General features: G+C 33.3%; 1 protein-coding gene across 2 annotated transcripts in view; it reads left to right on the forward strand.

Moving 5' to 3' along the window:
- RANBP9 (RAN binding protein 9) overlaps nt 1-20,057 on the forward strand; it is a 98,191-nt gene that overhangs the window by 4,545 nt on the left and 73,589 nt on the right. For both annotated transcript variants that reach the window (XM_023496330.2, XM_031946832.1), the window contains exon 2: nt 18,508-18,619. In XM_023496330.2, coding sequence (XP_023352098.2) covers nt 18,508-18,619 — 112 coding nt within the window. The remainder of the gene's footprint in view (nt 1-18,507; nt 18,620-20,057) is intronic.

Below are 20,057 nucleotides of genomic sequence, written 5' to 3' on the forward strand. Positions count from 1 at the left end.
GAATAGAAGAAAATGTTTAGCTGATTGTATACATAATGATTTTAAACATAATCAGGACTTGAAAAAGCTTGATAGTAGGAAGATGTCATGTCTTGATGAACAGAATAGGGTGGAGTTATTCATTATTTCAGACTGAAGGAAAGATTTTACTTTAGCTTTGTTTGTATAATGCTTTTCCCTGGAAGTGCCAGTTTTTTTTTTTTTTTTTTTTTTTTTTTTCATAACCCTAGAGGGCTGGAACTGAAGAGTGGTAATATGATTATCAGGTTCACATTGACTTTCAGGCAACTTTACTGTTTCAGGAGGTTAAGAGTTGAGTATTGTGGAGCCTTTAACTTTTAAGTGCCATTTCAATTAAATCAAATAATTTATCCTCAGTGATGTATTTCTTCCTTCACATTGCTGTTTGTTCAGTTAAAAATATTTCATAACATGACCAAGGATTAAAGCTTCCTAAGCTTACAATCAAAGAAAATTTCAATCAGCTTTTTATTTTAAATCTAGAAAGGCATGAGGGAGTTGACTCTCTATCTGAAGGCTTCTGGGATTAAATAACAGTGAAGATTGGTGGATACCATTTTATAACCTTAGGGTTATTTCAAAGTTTTTCTTCTTGAAGAAGACTACTTCCTCTCTACTGCAATATTTCCACCACTTTCCTTCTTCACTCTTCATCCCCTAATCCAGTTTATTTCTAATTTAAACTACATGCTCCTTTAATGTATTTCTGCTACATTGGCTATACTTACCCATCTCTGAGTTCCATCTACCTTTCCCCATAGAAATGAGGAAGAAAAATTCTTGTTTTTTGATCTCTGAATGAAAGTGCCAATTACAATTTTCATCATTGTCTATTAAGAATTTTTTAGACAGTTAACTTTTATGCATTTTTCTAGTTAGTTTTTGCTGTCTGAGAGTCTAAATAACTTTTCTAGGAAAAAATGTTGTTTTTATTGCATTGTAGACTAATTAAAATAATATGATGCCTGGTATACACAAGTTTTGGGTCAAGATTAAGGAACAAGCATTAGTTCACTATAACATGAAAACGACAAATTTTAACTTTATTATTTTTGCATTTAAAATTAAAGTTTTGAAGTATTGAATATTTAAAATATCTTCAGCATATTAATTAAGTTCTGTTTCTTTTAAGTTTGGAAAATTGTTAGTGGTTGGCATTTTAGTGTGAATTATTTAGAATTTCAGTGACCTATCAGGATTTTTCATCACCTGACTGGAATTCTCCCTCATGTTTTTCATTAGTTCTATTATTGTTCTTCCCCAGTCTCTTAAGCACACACACAACCAAACAATACAGTAAACCAACCCAGCAAAAAAACCCTTTTTTTCCCCTTGCAAGGGAAAATTAGGGAGGGTTTGATCTATGAGAGAAGGTTGAGGTCTTTGAAGGCTGGCCCTATAAGAAAGAATCTCATAGATTTAGAGCTCTTCCAGCTCTGATGACTTTAAAAGTCATTTAGTTCAACTCCCTCATTTTGTAGATGAAGAAGCCATAGACCAAAGCGAATAAAGGTCTGATATTCCTGAAGTCACATACTGATGAAGGCAGATTAAAAAACTAGAACTTTTTCCAGTGTACCAATGGTGCTGGAAGATAGGTGTTCTTTTTTTTTTTTTTTTTTTTTTTAGCAGCTTTTTTGCCATGTGTTAGGTGGCGAAGTGGATAGAGTTGGAGTTAGGAAGACCTGAGTTCAAATTTGGCCTCAGACATTTAACATCTTTGTGACCTTGGGCAAGTTACTTAACCCAGTTTGCCTCAGTTTTTTCATTTTTAAAATGAACTGGAGATGGAAATGGTATTTCAGTATCGTTTAAAAAAAAAAAAAAGACAAAAGAAAACGCAAATGGGTTCAACAAAGAATTGGACATGACGCAACAAAAAGAATGTGTTTGAAAATTATACAAGTTGACTGGTATTATGTTTTAATGATATTCTGTGATTATTTAAGGTCATCAGAAGACTCGGACCATTAGATAAATGCAAAACAGTAAAATGAAGATTTAAGATTTTTTTCCTAGAAAACTTTTTTTTTTTTTAAAGTAACATGTATTTCTTTTCTGTCTCCCTAAATAGGGTACTGGTAGATTGGGACTGTCTCTTAAATAAACAAAACCCTAACTTTTTGGTATTTAAATATTAAAAATATTGATCTATATCTGGATTTTAAGTATCATCCTGCCAAAATGTGACTGTCTTAAAAGTAATAGAAAGGAAGATTTTCTTAGCAAATACAATTAATAGAAATTTTCACAATGTGCTACTGATTTTTTCTTTTTCTTTTTTTTTTTTTGCTGAGGCAATTGGAGTTAAGTGACTTGCCCAGGATCACACAGCTAGGAAGTGTTAAGTGTCGGAGGCCCTATTTGAACTTAGGTCTTCCTGACTTATGGGCTGCTTGATTTTTTTTTTTAAGTGATAGTTTTTTCTCTACTTAGCAAAAGGGAAGGGTTTTTTGTTTTTTTTGGGGGGTGATAGTACCATTCTGGTGATTTTTTAAAAATGTTTTTTCATTTTACCTTTTTATAATAATAGCTTTTTTATTTTTCAAAATACATCCAAAGATAGTTTTCAACATTCACTCTTGCAGAACCTTGTGTTCCAAATTTTTCTCCTTCTTCATGTCTGCCTTCCCCTAGACAGCAAGTAAATCATTATAGGTTAAACATGTGGAGTTCTAAACATACTTCCACATTTATCATACTGCGCAAGAAAAATCAGATCAAAAGAGGAAAAAAACAAGCAAACAACAACAAATAAAAGGTGAAAATATATGCTTTGATTCAGTCTCCATAATCCTCTTGATGATTGTATCACAAGTCTATTGGAATTACCTCATTGTTGAAAAGAGCCAAGTCCATCACAGTTGATCATCACATAATGTTGTTTTGTACAGTGTTCTCTTAGTTCTATTCACTTCATTTAGCATAAGTTCATGTAAGTCTCTCCAGGCCTTTCTGAAATCAGTCTGCTCTGCTCATCATTTCTTGTGGAACTATATAATACTCCATAATATTCATATCCCTTGACTTATTCAGCCATTCCCCAACTGATGGGCATTTACTTAGTTTCCAGTTAAAAGGAAAGTTTTTAAAGATATTTAAAAGAAGTAAGTCTGTCTTGCAGTGTGATCTAACTCTAAATTAATAACATTTAGAGATCCACTAAATTTTATCTTGGGATGAGGAGCAGTAGGAATGAGAATTCATCTAGAGGTCACTGGGCAGGATTGGTAACTGGTAGACAGCAAGACAGATGCTGCTGTACTACTTCCAAGCCCTACTTGACCCATCTCCAGATCTTGTTTATTTTTAGTTTAGGTTTTGGAATCAGATTTAAGTCAAGCTTTACTGCAGCAGTTGGCACATATCCAGTAAGTACAGGATCCTTTTCTATGTACATATTTAAGGTGAGAGGAGGCGTTATAAATATAGCAATCTCAAAAGTGTAAAACTGCATCAAATTCTTTCAGTGTCCTGACCAGACTAACTAGCCCATTAGTGAAATTTAAGCAAATTTTGGAGCTTGAGAGTTGGCATTACAGTATCACAAAACTATTATAATAATCTTTCTTCCTTAGAAATTGCTGACTCTAAAATAACATAGCCTTTTTTTGGGGGGGGGAGGGGATGTGCTGTATTGTCTGCTTTATTTATTGATTTATTGATTCCTCCTTAAAACATTTCAATTATGAAATGGAACTATCTGACTTTCACTAGATTCTATCTACATGCTTTTCTGGGATAATTGCATCATATTGAGAAGTTATGTTGAAAGTGTGAGGAAGTATGTGGACCAGTGCTAATATTTTAATGTTATATTATCTTCTAATGGATAGAAGGATAGTGGAGCAAGTTAACAGGTTGGGCAGTTGTTTTGGTTAAGGTATTTTCCTTATGCTTATAAGAAACCTTACCAGAATTAACATATTAAATTGCCTACGTGGTTTTTCTTAAACATACTTCTGACCATATTATCCTGCAAGTATTCAAACTCCAATGGCTCTTATTGCCTTAAGTTAAACTATAAACTCTTATGCTTGATATTTAATACTTTTCACAATTTGGTCCTAACTTACCTTTCTAATTTTATTACACATTATCCCTTTTCACATGTTATGGTGCTTAGTAATTATGAGTCTTTTCATTATTCTATGTACATCGAGCTTCATTTCTCATCTTTGGTGCCTTTGAATTGGCTGTCAATCAATAGGCATTTATTAAATGTCTACTATGTGCCAGGAACTGTGAAAGATGCTAGAGCTAAGAATACAAACAATGAAAAGCCCTCCAATCTCAAAGAACTTTTCATTCTTTTGAGGGAGACTAGAAGTAAACATGATGAATGTATTCAAAATAAATAAAAAGACAATAGATAAACACAAAGTAGTTAGTAAATACAAGGTAGGGAGAATGGGGCACTAACTATTGAGATTAGGTTGGGCATCAGGTGGTATTTCAATTGCATCTTGAAGGAAGAGAAGGGTTTCCTAAAGTAAAGGTGGGGGTAGGGGAAGAACATCCTGGCATAAAGAATTGCCAAGTGTGAAGCAGTGAGACCAGAGATAAAGTGCCCTGTGTGAGTAACCTAGAGAAGGTCAATTGGACTGGATGGAAAGGTGGGCTGAAGGTAGGGAGGAGGAATGCACAATCATTGGGGAAGGCTTCCAAAGTTAGACTAAAGAATTTATTATTGATTCTAGAGTTAGGAGGAAGCAACTGGAATTTAGAAAGGAGGAGAGTCTCACAGTTGATTATACTTCTGGAAAAGCACTTTGGCTGTTTTATGTAGGGTTTGGATTAGAGTGGGAAGTAACTTGAGGCTGGAAGTCTTAATTAAGAGGCTGTTGTAATAATACAGCTATGAAGGCCATGAGTAAGGAAAGGAATGTCTCTTAAGACATAAATGTCTCTAACACATAAAGTTGGAAATATTCAGTGGATATTTGCTGATGTGGAGCTGGGGGAAAAATACTTGGGGGGAGGTAATGGAGAGAAGGAATGACTGTGAATTGGCACGGGTTCTCAGAGTATAGGAGAGATGAACTTTTTTTTTTTTTTTTTTTTAATGCCATGGTCCTGGCAAGCTGGTAAAATTTAAGGATCTATTCTCATTAGTATGGTTCTCATTAACATCAGAATAATAGATTGAGGAACTAGTAGCCTATAGTGAAGGATTGTTGTTGTTTTTTAGTATGTGGGCAACTTGGATATGTTTGGAGGAAGTAAGGAAGGAATCGATAGAAGTTGAAGTAAGGGGATGATTGAGGGAACCATCTGTTCTACAAGACAGGCAGATATTTAGAGCCTTTTCGAGACCTATTCATATATACAGGATTGGCCTTGGTAAAAAGTACTTTCTTATTGTTGGGGTAGGAGAAGGGAGAAATGAATAAGGAATAATATCCAGAAATTTTGAAATGAAGAGAAGGGGGAAAACAGTCAAATTAAATGGTCTATTTTCTGAGTAAAATAAGAGATCAAGTGTACACAATCAAGAGAGTGGGTGGGAATGGATGGGTAGAAAGTTATGGGGGGAGGCTTAAGAACATAGGGTTTGAAATAAATTTTGTGCAGAATGAGGTAGGGATTTATTGCTCAGTTGTATTTGATTCTTGGTGACTCCATTTGGGTTTTTCTTGGCAAAGATATGGAAGTAGTTGGCCATTTCTTTTTCCAACTTATTTTATAGATAAGGAAGGCGAGGTAAACTAGGTTAAATGACTTGCCCAGTATTATAGAGTTTGTTAAGTGTCTGAGACTGGATTTGAACTCAAGTTTTCCTAACTTTAGCTCAGCACTATATCCATTGTATCACATAACTGCCTGAGTTAGGGAATTAGGAATAAAAGGATTGCCTTGTAAGTTTAAAATTGGGAGGAAGTACTCATTATGAACTATCTAGTCAGAGTTGTGATTTCCTCCATTTTAATTCTGCCTAGGTATAGTTAATGGGAGTAACCCAGACTTCTAGATAAAATTAAGCTATGATGGCATAATAGGTGATGAAGCATTAGAGAACAGTAAATAGTATGGAGTGTGCTTTGTTGGGATTGGGAAGGAAGGAAAGTGAAATCACAGCAGAAATAATTGATACTGAGGGAGAGAGGAACTAGAGGTTGTGTTAAAGCTAAGTAATAGGTTAAGAAGGAGTGAGGCCCAGGGAAAGATGGAGTGATAAAAGGTTATTGTCATACCAAGGTCATAGGTTATTGATTAAAGAAATAGAACATTTATGAGTAATAATAAGATCCACAGTGTAACCATCCCTGTGTGGTTAAAGTGAAATAAGAAGGGAGTTGGTAATGCCATTAAAGAAATTATGGCATTATCAACTCCCTTCTTAAAGAAATTAGGAGATGATTTTGAGGGAACAACTTGATGCATTTTAAAGCCCACTGTTAGCTAGGTGGCACAGTGGATTCAAGGGCTAACTAAGCCTTGTGTCAGGATGCAGTCTTACTATGTGACTCTGAGCTAGTTACTTAATATTTGTCCCAGAATCTTCAACTAACAAGGAAATTGTAATAGCACCTATCTCACTGGGTTGTTCAACAACAATACTATATGATGATCAATTCTGATGGACCTGGCCATCTTCAGCAATGAGATGAACCAAATCAGTTCCAATGGAGCAGTAATGATCTGAACCAGCTACACCCAGCGAAAGAACTTTGGGAGATGACTAAGAACCATTACATTGAATTCCCAATCCCTATATTTTTTGCCTGCCGGCATTTTGGATTTCCTACACAGGCTAATTGTACAATGTTTCACAGTCCGATTCTTTTTATACAGCAAAATAATGGTTTGGTTATGTGTACTTATTTTGTATTTAATTTATACTTTAATATATTTAACATCTATTGGTCATCCTGCCATCTAGGGGAGGGGGTGGGGGGAAGGAGGAGAAAAATTGGAACAAAAGGTTTGGCAATTGTCAATGCTGTAAAATAACCCATGCATATAACTTGTAAATAAAAAGCTATTTTTAAAAAATGAGAACAGTTTGGTAGGTAATAAAGAAAATCTTGACAAGTTTCTTGTCTCCCCTTCTTAAAGGAGGATGAGTTCATGATTCTATGAGATTTAATACCAAGATTGATTAAATCTTGCCAATCTGAGTGAGATGTTATTTGTTTGCTTTTTTCCTTAAAAAAAATTATTATATCTTTTTGTTTATAAAACATACGCATAGGTAATTTTTTCAAAATTGATCCTTGCAAAACCTTCTGTTCCAAATTTTCCCCTCCTTCCTCCCACTCCCTCCACCAGATGGCAGGTAGTCCAATACATGTCAAATATATTAAATTATATGTTAAATCCAATATATGTATGCTTATCTATACAGTTATCTTGCTGCACAAGAAAAATCAGATCAAGAAGGAAGAAAAAGAAAAACTGAGGAAAAAAATGGAAGCAAATAACAGAGAGAGTGAGAATGCTATGTTGTGTTCCATACTCTGTTCCCACAGTTCTCTCTCTGGGTGTAGATGGTTCTCTTCATCACTCCACAAGTAGAACTGGTTTGAATCATCTCAATGTTGCTTCATATAGTATCGTTGTTGAAGTATATAATGATCTCCTGGTTCTGCTCATTTTGCTTAGCATCAGTTCATATAAATCTCTCAAGGTCTCTCTGAAATCATCCTGTTGGTCATTTCTTACAGAACAATAATATTCCATAACATTCATGTGCCACAATTTGTTCAACCATTCTCCAATTGATGGGCATCCACTCAGTTTCCAGTTTCTTGCCACTACAAAGAGGGCTGCCACAAACATTTTGGCACATATAGGTCCCTTTCCCTCCTTTAAGATCTCTTTGGGATATAAGCCCAGTAGAGTCACTGCTGGGTCAAAGGGTATGCACAATTTGATAACTTTTTGAGCATAGTTCCAAATTGCTTTCCAGAATGATTGGATTTGTTCACAGTTCCACCACCAATGTATCAAGTGTCCCAGTTTTCCCACATTCCCTCCATTATCTTTTCCTGTCATTTTAGCCAATCTGACAGGTGTGTAGTGATAATGAGATGCTATATTTGTAAAGTATTTATCACAGTGCCTGCCACCTCCTAGGTGCTCAATTTTTGTCCTTCCCAGGAAAAGATAGTTAAGAATGACAGGAAAATTCTTTGAGGTCTTGTTCACAAACTGTCTTTCATGCCTCGAAAACATTCCCTTCTAAGGTATACCTTTATTTCAGTTTTCTTTAAGGCTCAGCCTAATACTTTGTTTCTTTGGAGAGCCTTTCCAGATTCTCCCCAGTTGCTAGCAGTATCTTCCCCTACTCTCAAATCACCTCGTATCTACTCAGTACAAATTACCTCTTACTTTAGATTGCTAGTTCATTAACCTCAGAAACTGTTTTACTTTTCTTTGTACCTTTATGACCTAGTGTGGTACCTGGCACAAAACAGATACTTTATAAATGCTTATTGATTTTACAGTAATCTAAAAGAGGCTTATTTTGCTAGTCTGAAACTATAATGTTAATGAACTTAGTTCTTGGGTAAAGTCTTATCCTGTGAATATTAATTCTTTGTTTTTGAGTAAATAGCAAAATTACAAGTATTTTTGCCCAGTAGTTGATCTGTTAACAGGTAGAATTATTTTATACGTATGTATTGTGTTTAGATTTGCCCACATTTTGCCTTTTTAGGCAATTCTATTAGTTAAATAGAATTATAACATAAGATAACTTTGGTTTTAAAATATTGAATACGTTTTTGAGTTTGCTGGAGAGAAACCACAGTGCCATTTATGTCTAGTTTAAAATGTTAAAAAATTTTTGTAGTGTGATTGTTTTTATCATGTAAATTATTTAACAATTGATGAATATTCTTAGAAATAGGACCTGTACCACTGAAATATCTGCAAATAATTTTTTTTTTTTTTTACTTAATCAAAATGTTCTGGGAGTAGAGTTGTTAAATTAGTTTAATTTCTCATTAAGAATTAAGCCAAGAAATGTTTTAATTTGTAACTCATGTTTTTTTTTTTTTTTTTTAAGATAGACAATGTGTCTATCTAGTATAGTTGATGTTTTTTTTTTTTAAATTAAGATTCTGTATTATCCAGTACTTCAGCATCTTCATTATATAGAATTGTAGATATAGATTGGTCTTTTTGTATGTCTTGGAAATGATTTTCTTAAGTAAGTCTTAGGTGCTTTTTAAATTAACTTCTCTTTTAAAAGTTGTGTGTAGAAAAGTTCAGTTTAATAATTTTGGACTCCAGTTATTTGGCTTCTAATGAAAGAATTTTATTACCTTTCAAAATATTACTGGAATTAACTTAAGAATTTTTTTTTCCTCTTGAAAATGCAATGTATTTTCACAGAAAAGATATTTTACTGAATAATAAGAAGCTATGTAAGATTTGAAGTCATTTGGTAAAGCACTGTTAGACATTTTAAAGATGCTATTAGTGTCCCTGAAAATAAATTATCAAAACACAGGTTTCTAAGTTACCCCACTGAATTTTTTGGATTCAGAAGTAAATGAACATTGCTTATTAACTTGGACTTTTTTCTGTACTTGCTTGTTTTAATATGTAAAATCAGCTTTCTAGAAAAGGTTCATTGATCTTGTGATATCTGTCTATCTATCTATCTATATCACAACAATATTAAACCTCTTTACTATCGCTCACCAAGCTAAGAAAACAGAAACATCTGCCTGTAGCAGATATTCTTTAGATTTCTCCTCCACACACACATATTTCCATGGAAACCTAACAGGTAATAGAAAGAAGAGGCAGAGTTTATTAAATGTCTTCTAGTCTCTGAGCATGTGGAAATGTTGCTTTTTTGCATTGTGGGTATAAGCAAAACAATTTGATGGTAGACTATATATTGATAATATTAATCTTATTAAAGTGTATCCCTAGCAAGATGAGATTTCCTTTCCTTTGATGTTTTCTTTATATATTGTGTGTTTTTCATATTCCATGCAAACATTGACCAAAAAGCAAGTGACTAAAAAAATCATACTTTAAGAAGCATTTTAGTTATCCATGAAGGTATTTTAAGAAAATGAATGAAAGAATGACATACATGAGTTGAAACTTAGTAAAATATAGATTACTAGACTATAGAAACAATACATAGTATATACTCTGGAAATAATCATTTTGGAGATAATAGAGAAGTGCTTTAGTTGCCTTTATTTTAAGCATTTTATGTAGGCTTAAAATTTTAGGGACATTTCTCAATCTTTCCTTTCTTTGATATACAATCATTTGTCAAATCCTGCAATTCTGAGAAAGAAAGAGAGTGTGAGTGTGTGTGTGTGTAATAATCTCTTACATGATCTGCTTCCAGGCTTTCCTTTCTAAACCATTCTCTTCTTCAGTCCTGGTTTAAAGCCCTCTGTGGACCCAGAGATGGTATCAGCAACTTTGTCTGAGATTTGATATGGTTGAAAATTTGATCATTCTTTAGCCAATTTGTTCTTGATCCTTTCCATACTTAGCATGGGCCTTAGTCAGAACATGTTGATTGCCAGGATTATTCACAGAGACTTTTTTTTTGGGGGGGTGGAGGAGCAATTTTGATCATTTTATTAACAAGGCCAGCAGGATATTAAAAAGAGTGGCCATTTGACCAAAGACAAACACTATATCAAGGAGTTCTTGAGACTTATAAGGGGAGACGGTGTGAAAGGAAAAATGGGTGACAAAAATCAACTTTGATAATATTGACAAAATCAAAGAGGGTAATCGCCTTTGATAACTAGACCTTACAGATAAAAGATGCAAGGGAAAAAGATATTTACCTTCCTCTAGAAACATTTGATTGAGACTTTCTAGTTTAAGGTTAATTAGCAAACATTCAGTATATACTATATGCCAGATACTTTGCTAGGAACTGTGTATACAATTGCAATGAATAAAATAATTCCTTCTGGGCAGGAACTTTGATTCTGATGGGGGAGACAATAATGACACAAATAAATACAAAAAGAATTTAAAAAAAAACAGTAGTAACCTACAAGATGATGAAGGAATTATGGTAGGCTTCATATAGAAGGTAGTGTGTGAGCTGTCTTGAAGAAGAATGGATTCTGGATTCTGTGAGGTTTGGTGAGTTCTTGGCATAGCTGATAATGACAGTAGGGCTTGCAAAAGTCCGCATTGCATGGCATTCTATATGCTTTAGAATAGGAATATTCCCTTCTTCACATTATTGCTAAAACAATATTCCTCATATATACCTTTTCATCATTATCATTTACCTGCTCAAAATCTTCATGCTTTCAGGATTAAAATACAAGTTCCTTCATCTGGGATTTAAGGCTTGCTCTAAGTTGGTTTTAGTTTTCCAGCCTTTTTTGTAGTAGTTCTCTCTTTATGTTTGATAGACCATACTACTGGCTATTTATAGAACTTGTTCTCTTCTTGTCATATACACCTTCTATATTTTCACCTTCTATATCTGCTTTTTTAAAAGGCTTTTTTCCTTTCCTTCATGGGTCATCTCAACCTCAAACTTTTCCCATGAAATCTTATTGATTGTCCACTTTATTACCAGGAGTTGAAAATAATGGTATCTTCCCTATGTTTGTCATAGCACTTTGTATTTTTTCATACTTATTACATTTGTCTTTGTATCATACATATTTATGTATAATCCTCCTGATTGAATCAAAAGTTCCTTAAGGGAAAGTGACAATATTTTTTGTCAACTTTGTATCCCTAAACCCTTTGATGGGTGTTGCCTTGGTGAACTTAGGAGAGAATAAGTAGGTTTTTGTATAAGATTCTATAGCAAGCCACTTTTTTTAGCCACATAATTTCCTGGAAGGTAAAGATACAAGATCTCACTCTTAATTATTATTAGCTGTCTGTAAAGTGCTGTTTGATATGTTAAACAGAATGCAGTCTTAAAGGCTCTAGTTACAACTATACAAGATTCCCTGAAATATGGAACCACCAACACAAAGCTCTGAGGCTTTGATGATTGTCAAGTGAGGCATAAAAATAAGATCTGTATTTTCTTCCTTCTTTCTTCTATCCCTTCCTCCCTCCCTCCTTTTGTCCCTCCCTCTCTCTCTCCATTCTTCCCTCCCTACCCAAATTTTTTTCTAGTTACATGTAAAGAGTATACAATTCATTGTAGTAAGGTTTTGAGTATCAATTTTTTCCCCCTTACCTTCCCAAAACTGCAAGCAGTCTGATACAGATTATACATGTATAATGATTGTAAATATGTTTCCATATAAGTAATTTTGTGAAAGAAAAATCAGAATAAAAGGGAAAAACCATGAGAAAGAAAAATCAAAAAAAGGTGAAAATAATATGTTTTAATCTGCATTCAGACAATTCTTTCTGTGGAGGTGGATGGCATTTTCTATCACAAGTTTCTAGGAATTGGATTATTGCATTGCTGTGATGAGCTAAGTCTATCATAGTTGATCATCTGCACAGTGTTGCTGATACTTGTATAAAGGTTCTCCTGGTTCTGCTCACTTCATTCAGCAACAATTCATGTAAGTCTTTTCCATGGTTTTCTGAAATCTGCCTGCTCATTATTTCTTATAGAGCATTCCGCTGCATTCATATGCCTTAATTTTTTCAGCCAATTGATGGGTATCTACCCATTTTTGCCACCAAAGAAGAGTTGCTACAAATATTTTTTAAGTCTGCTTTTTGATAGTATTTGCCATTGTCATAGAACACTATTACAGATTTAAAACGGAGGTTCCTCCTGTGCTTTTGTTTGGGCATAATACATTGATTGCATAGTCCCAGTGATACTGCAGATCCAATGAAATTCATAATTATTCAAGTGAAGGAAAAAAAAGAAGTGGATAAAGAATACTTGTGTGGATTGTGGTGGGTTATGGAATGAATGGCTTATCACAGGTCTAACATTATAAATCTCTTGGACAGACAGTATGCATGAACAGAATCAAATTGAAGGAGGAGAGGCTGAATCTATAGTCTTTGTTGTTGTGGTGGTATTTGGGGTTAAGTGATTTGCCCAGGGTCACATAGGAAGGAAATGTTAAGTGTCTGAGGTCAGATTTGAACTCCAGTTCTTAGGACTTCAGAGCTGGTGCTCTATCCACTGCACCAACTAGCTGCCCCTGTACTTATAGTCTTGAGGAAACTGATTTAGTTCTTCACTTGTGGTAAGGAAGTGTTTTCCAGAAACACAGACTTGCCTTCCCCCCCTCCCCCTCTTCCCAAACAATAGTTATCATTTAGAGTTGTAAGTCATACAGTATTAATAATATTTTTTTGGGGGGAGCACACAAATTTATTTTTATAACCAAAATGTAAGTAGTTTGAATTTTGATGTTTTACTTGTAGGTTTATCCTTTTCTTATTTTCATTTGTTGAGAGGGTTTATTAATAGTAAATTTCAAAGATGCTCTTCAGTTAGAAATAATTTTTGGTTTTAATAGAGAAGAACATTTTAGAATTATGTGTTTTCAGGGTAATGTGGAAGTTTCTTAAATTTATAAAGTACATGTACTTTTAGGTCTAGCATTCACTGATGAACCATGTCATTATAGTAGGTCACTTAACCTGTAGTCTCTGCTTTGGTTGAAATAGTTGCATTAGACAACAACTCTAGGTCCAAAGTTCATGATTTCCAGTCTAATTTATTTTTTTCTTCACCATGGATAGTTTTATACAAAGTTTATTTTGGCATGTCTACTGGCAATGAATATTTTGATTAGTCATTCCAAAGACCAGTGAAGAGGTACACAGCGAGCACAAGTAGTTTGCAACCATTACTAACAAATTTTACAGAAGTGGCATAAAGATCATCATTACAAGTATGTGATAAGAAAAAATGTGGGGTAACTGATGGACACTGTACTGTGTCTCACTGATTATGTATTCAACATCATTATAAGTCTAGAAGATCCTTAGTGCTATGGATAATCCTCCTATAGAATACATATGAGAGTGTCTCAGAAGAAAAAGTATGGATGTATCACAACCTACATTGTTGAAGATGGTATAAAGTATCCCTATTACCAGTTTCAATGCCTTGCCACCCATCTGAGAAAAGGTACTTAATGTTTGCTGAATTTAATTCCTCATTTGTGCCTTATCCCCACTCCCGACATATACAAGACAGCAGGCTTGTATCCCTCTTGCCCTTTTCCTCTTTATCTTATATTTGGAAGAAACAGGAAACTGTTTAGCTTGAAGATGGTCTGTATTTTTTAGATAGAAAAATATGATAGAGACTACATTATTACTGGAATATATTTGCTACTAATGATGATGTGATTTAAAAAATTTTTTTTGACAAAACTATTAAAGCTTGGATGTATTTTTAAGTATTTTTTTTTTTTAATGTCATCAATGAACTGTTGAAATAAAGAAACTTTAGAACCTAAACCTATAGTCTATACTGTGGTACAAAGTTATTAACAAATGCTAAATCAAAAGTAAATACATATTATTGGTAAATCTAAACTCAAAAACAATTCCATGTTACTAGTTCAACCTAATCATATCAAATTTTAATCTTTAAAAAAGTGCTATAATGTAAAGCCTCAAAGCTTTGTTAATGTAAAAAGATAATTAAGAATGTTCAGTTTTTTATGTCTTGTTTATAAAAATTAGTTTCTAATTATTCACCTTAATAAATCTCTATCTTTTTGTTTTTGAAATAGGAATAGTTGAGAGCAAGAAAACTATTGAATTAATAAATAAAACTAAATCTGGTTTTATGAAAAAAATTAGTAAAATAAGTAAACCTTTATTTTGATTAGAAAAAAGAAAGAAGAAAACCAGATTACTAGTATCAAAAATGAAAAGGTTGAATTATCTCCAGTGAAGAAATTAAAACAATAATTAGGAGCTATTTTGTCCAACTTTATGCCAATAAATCTGACAATATAAGTGAAAGGAATGAATATAAATATATAAATTGCTCAATATAGCAGAAAAGAAAATACTTAACTCCATTTTAGGAAAAGGAATTGAACAAGTCATCAATGAATTCAGTAAGAAAAACAGCTTCAGGGCCAGATAGATTCACAAGTGAATTCTACTAAACCTTTAAAGAACAATTAATTCCAATACTGTATAAAAGATTTGGGGAAAAATAGGCGAAGAAGGAGTCCTACCAAATTACTTTTATAACAAAATATGATGCTGATGCCTAAAAGAGGAAGAGTCAATACGGAGAAGAAAATTATAGACCATTTTCCCTAATGAATATTGATATAAAAATTTAAATAAAATATGATAATGATGGTATACATAGAGAAGAATCAACTAAAAAACTACTTGAAACAATTAACAGCTTTAACAAAGGTGCAGGATATAAAATCCACACAGATCATCAGCATTTCTATTTATTACCAACAAAGCCCAAAAGCAAGAATTAAGAGAAATTCCATTTAAAAATAACTAGATAACATTAAGTTTTTGTACAAACAAAACCAATGCAACCAAAATTAGAAAGAAAACAGAAACCTGAGAAACAATTTTTACAGTCATTCCTTCTGAAAAAGGCCTAATTTCTCAAATATATAGATCATTAAGTCAAATTTATAAGAATATAAATTATTCCTCAATTGATAAATGGTCAAAGGATACGAACGGCCTTTTCAGATGAAGAAATTAAAGCTATAGTCATATAAAAAATGCTCTAAGTTACTACTGATTAGAGAAATACAAATTAAAACAACTCTTGAGGTACCATCTCAAAAGTCTATTAAAGGAAAACAATAAATGTTAGAGAAGATGTGGGGAAACTGGAACACTAATTTATGATTGGTGGAGTTATAAACTGATCCAGTCATTCTGGAGAGCAATTTGGAATTATGCCCAAAGGGCTATAAAGCTGCATACCCTTTGATCTCACTTGCACAGAAAAGCTTAGCAGCTGTTTGTTTCTATGTTGGCAAAGAAATAGAAATTGCTCATCAACTGGGGAATGATTAAACAAATTGTTATGGTATATGAAGGTAATGAAATACTATTGTTCTATAGGAAATGATGAATAGACAGATTTCAGAAAAACATGGAAAGACTTTACATGAACTGTTGTTGAGTGAAGTGAGCAGAACCAAGAGAGAACACTGTGCACAGAAAACAGCAACATTGTGCAGATGATCAACTATGATAGACTTAGTTCTTCTCAGCAATGCAGTGATTCAAGACAGTTCCAAGGGACTTAGGATGGGAAAAATATCCACATTCAGAGAAAGAATTGTAAGAGACTGAACGCAGATCGAAGCATACTATTTTCACTTTTTTTTGTTTTTTTCTTTCTTGTGGTTTTTGTATTTTATTATTAGTCTTCTTTGACAATACAACTAATGTGGAAATATGTATAACATGATGGTATTTTTATAACCTCTATCGGAATGCTTGCTGTCTTGGGGAGGAAAAAGGAAAGGGAGGTTGGGAGAAAAATTGGAGCTCAAAATTTTACAAAGATGATACTGAATAGTATCTTTATATGTAATTGAAAAGAAATAAAATAGTGGAATAAAAAAGTGGGGGGAAGGGAAGTTGAGCAGGATGGGCAGGCATTGATTAATTGTTGCTATCTGCATGTTATTGTACTTTATGAACAAAGCAGAATTGAAGCTCAAAAAAGGGAGATTTGTCAATTTAGAGAATTTACCCCAAATATTCATATGGACTATTTGTGCCTCACCTTTGTGTAGACCATTCTGAGATTACATTAGTCTCCTCAGCCAAAGTTAGGCTGGCTTTTAACTTGATTTTAACATAGTGATGTCATTTTATTCCTCTTTGAGAATGAAGGACAACAGCCACTAGAAGGAAGTTGAGAATAGATGAAATCACAGATCTTTTTGAGTATTTGAATCTATTTTGTATACATTTATATGTATAGATAGTGTCTTCCCTGATAGAATATAAAGTCATTTTAGGTAGAAATTATTACATTTTTGTCTTTGTATTCCTAATGCCTAGCCCAGTGCCTGTCACTCAGTAGACAATAAATGCTTATTGAGTAAAAGAAAAAGGAAATTGGGCTTATATCCCAAAGAGATCTTAAAGGAGGGAAAGGGACCCACATCTGTAAAAATATTTGTGGCAGCCCTCTTTGTAGTGGCTAAAAACTGGAAATTGAGTGGATGCCCATCCATTGGAGAATGGTTGAATAAATTATGGTATATGAATGTTATAGAATATTATTGTTCTGTAAGAAACAACCAGCAGGATGATTTCAGAGAGGTTTGGAGAGATCTACGTGAACTGATGCTAAGTGAAATGAGCAGAACCAGGAGATCATTGTACGGCAGCAAGAAGACTATACGACTATCAATTCTGATGGACATGGCGGTCTTCAACATTGAGATGATTCAAACCAGTTCTACTTTTGCAGTGATGAAGAGAACCATCTATATCCAGAGAGAGAACCATGGGAACAGAGTGTGGACCACAATATAGCATTCTCATTCTCTCTGTTGTTATTTGCTTGCAATTTGCTTTCTTTCTCAGTTTTTCTTTTTTCTTCCTTCTTGAATAAATATGTATACATACATTGGATCTAACATGTATTTCAACATATTGAACATGTATTGAATTATTTGCCAGCTAGGGGAGGGGGTGAGGGGAAAATTTGGAACAAAAGGTTATGCAAGGGTCCCATGCATACACTTTGTAAATAAAACACTTTAATTAAAAAAAAAAAAGAAAAAGGAATAGGCTTATTAAAATGTTCATGTCATTTTTGAGTAAGATTACTAAGTTCGCTTTGTTTAAGGTTTCAAATTTTTTTTAGCTCGAATTCAAGAAGCATATTTTTTTTAAACTTTGTTTTTAATTTTCAGTTCTACATTTTTTCTCTTTCTCTTCTCTTCCACATATTGAGAAGGCAATAAATACGATACACATTATACATTTATTGTCATACCAAACATTTTTTGTGTTAGTGATGTTCTGGGAAAAAAAAAAACAAGAATAAAGGGAGGAAAAAGTTTTAGTCTGTACTCTGGAGTTCATCAGTTATTTATCTGAGGAGAATAGCATTTTACATCATAAGTCCTTTGGAGTTCTATTCGATCATTGTATTGATCAGAATTAGTCTTTTGTAGTTGATTATTGTTACAGAATTGCTGTTATAGATTGTTCTGATTTTGCTTATTTTATATTTATTCCTGTAAGCCTTCCCAGGTTTTTTTAATTAAATTTTTAGACATACAATATTATTCTAGAAAATTCTTGAATTGACGACAATTTTATAAGGATTTATCATTAATATGATGTGCTTTATTAATTTTTTTTTCCTGAGGCAATTCGAGTTAAGTGCCTTGCCCAGGGTCATACAACTATGAAGTGTTAAGTGTTTGAGGTCAGATTTGAACTTGGGTCCTCCTGACTTCAGGGCTGGTGCTCTATCCACTGTGCCACCTAGCTGCCCTGCTTTATTAAATTTTTAGTTACTTGAGGTGAGAAGATTAGAATTATACTTGTCCTTCTAACAAGCATATCTTTTTAATGTATTGTTTTTCTTTCCCATTTCATTTGTAGGTCATGGTAAAACTCCAAAAGATGCAGCCTCAGTTCGTGCCACGCATCCTATACCAGCAGCTTGTGGGATTTATTATTTTGAAGTAAAAATTGTCAGTAAGGGAAGAGATGGGTAAGTATACCTTGAATACCTTTTTGTAAGTAAACTATTCTTTTACTTCAAATGTTCTTTTTTTGCTATTCACTTTTAAAATATACATTTGTTAATTTATGTGCAAATTTTATGGCTTAGTCCAATTTTTTTCTACTGCTGAGGCATCCAGATTAACTAAACATTGTTTAGTTTAAATACTAGTTCAAACTAAAACATTCTGAAACAATACCTTGAAATATTGTGGTCTTTTTTAGTTATGGTGTCTGTCTTAAGTAGGAGAAAAAATTGTTTTTAGTATTTACCTGGTTCTCCTCATCCTCCCTCCCAAAATGATTTGGGTAAGGTATAGCCACCCCTCAGATCTCTGTCCTTTGTACAGAAAGGCTGTTAACTCCAGTGACCTCAGACCCAAAGTTTTTTTTTTTTTTTTTTTAAGAACCTGAGATTCTTACTGTCTGGTTAGGTCCTTTCTTCAAATATAATGGAAACTCCAGAGAAGGTGGTATATTAGTGATAGATACTTTTACTATTAGGTAGGTCATCTCTCCTGCATCAAGAATTCTGTAAAGCTAAGATTCAGATTTGAGTTGCCTAAAATGGTTCTTGGATACTTAGTACCCTGTAGCTAATTTTTGAAACACGTGCAGAATCAAAGTGTTTCAGTACCCACTCTTCTGTGTTAATTTTTTAAAGAAATTTATGTAGAAGTTTGTTTGCCTGTTTTTTGGAGTTAGATAAAAGCTTTAAGGATATAGCAAAGAGTTCATATTTCTAGGGGATTATTCTTTATTTTTTTAGGCATATTTTGAAATTACTGATTATAATTCATTTATTTGAAATAGATTATTTTGAGGGGAAAACTTGGAATTGAGTAAGAACTTTCTGTAAACACCTAATGACAAAAACCAGCTGCTTGCTGGTCATTAATTTGTTGCTATTTTAGTCTGGAGGTTAAAATATCATTTTGAATTGGGATTACTTTAAGAATTCTTGCTTGAGTTGCTGTAAACTTAAAGTACATTCCAATTTAGATTTGAATTCTGTTTTAATCTGAGGCATGTTGGCAGTTGAATTTTTTTAATAAAATACAAGTGAAGAATAATTGTGAATTGTGTGTCTTGGAAAGAGAAAAAGATTTGAAAAAAATATAGTATATGCAATTTTCCGTCTGCCTTGATCAACATAAGAAAATACCAAGAGATGACTTAGTTTGTCATATTTCTTTTCTTTTATGCTAATATTATGACTTTAAGGAAGTCCTTTTCTATGTACTACATTTTGTGTTTGTTTTCATTCTTAAGTTTGCCTGCATGGGATGAGTTTCATAAGATTGATAGGACTACAGATTATTAGAGCTGGTAAGGAGGACCTTAGAGATCATCTAGGTCTATTTTAAAGGCAGTGCTTGGTAGCTCAGTGGATAGGGGTAGGGCTCTCTGGGCCTGGGTTCAAGAAC

Source organism: Sarcophilus harrisii, chromosome 1 (assembly GCF_902635505.1).
Source record: "Sarcophilus harrisii chromosome 1, mSarHar1.11, whole genome shotgun sequence".
NCBI lineage: Eukaryota > Metazoa > Chordata > Mammalia > Dasyuromorphia > Dasyuridae > Sarcophilus > Sarcophilus harrisii.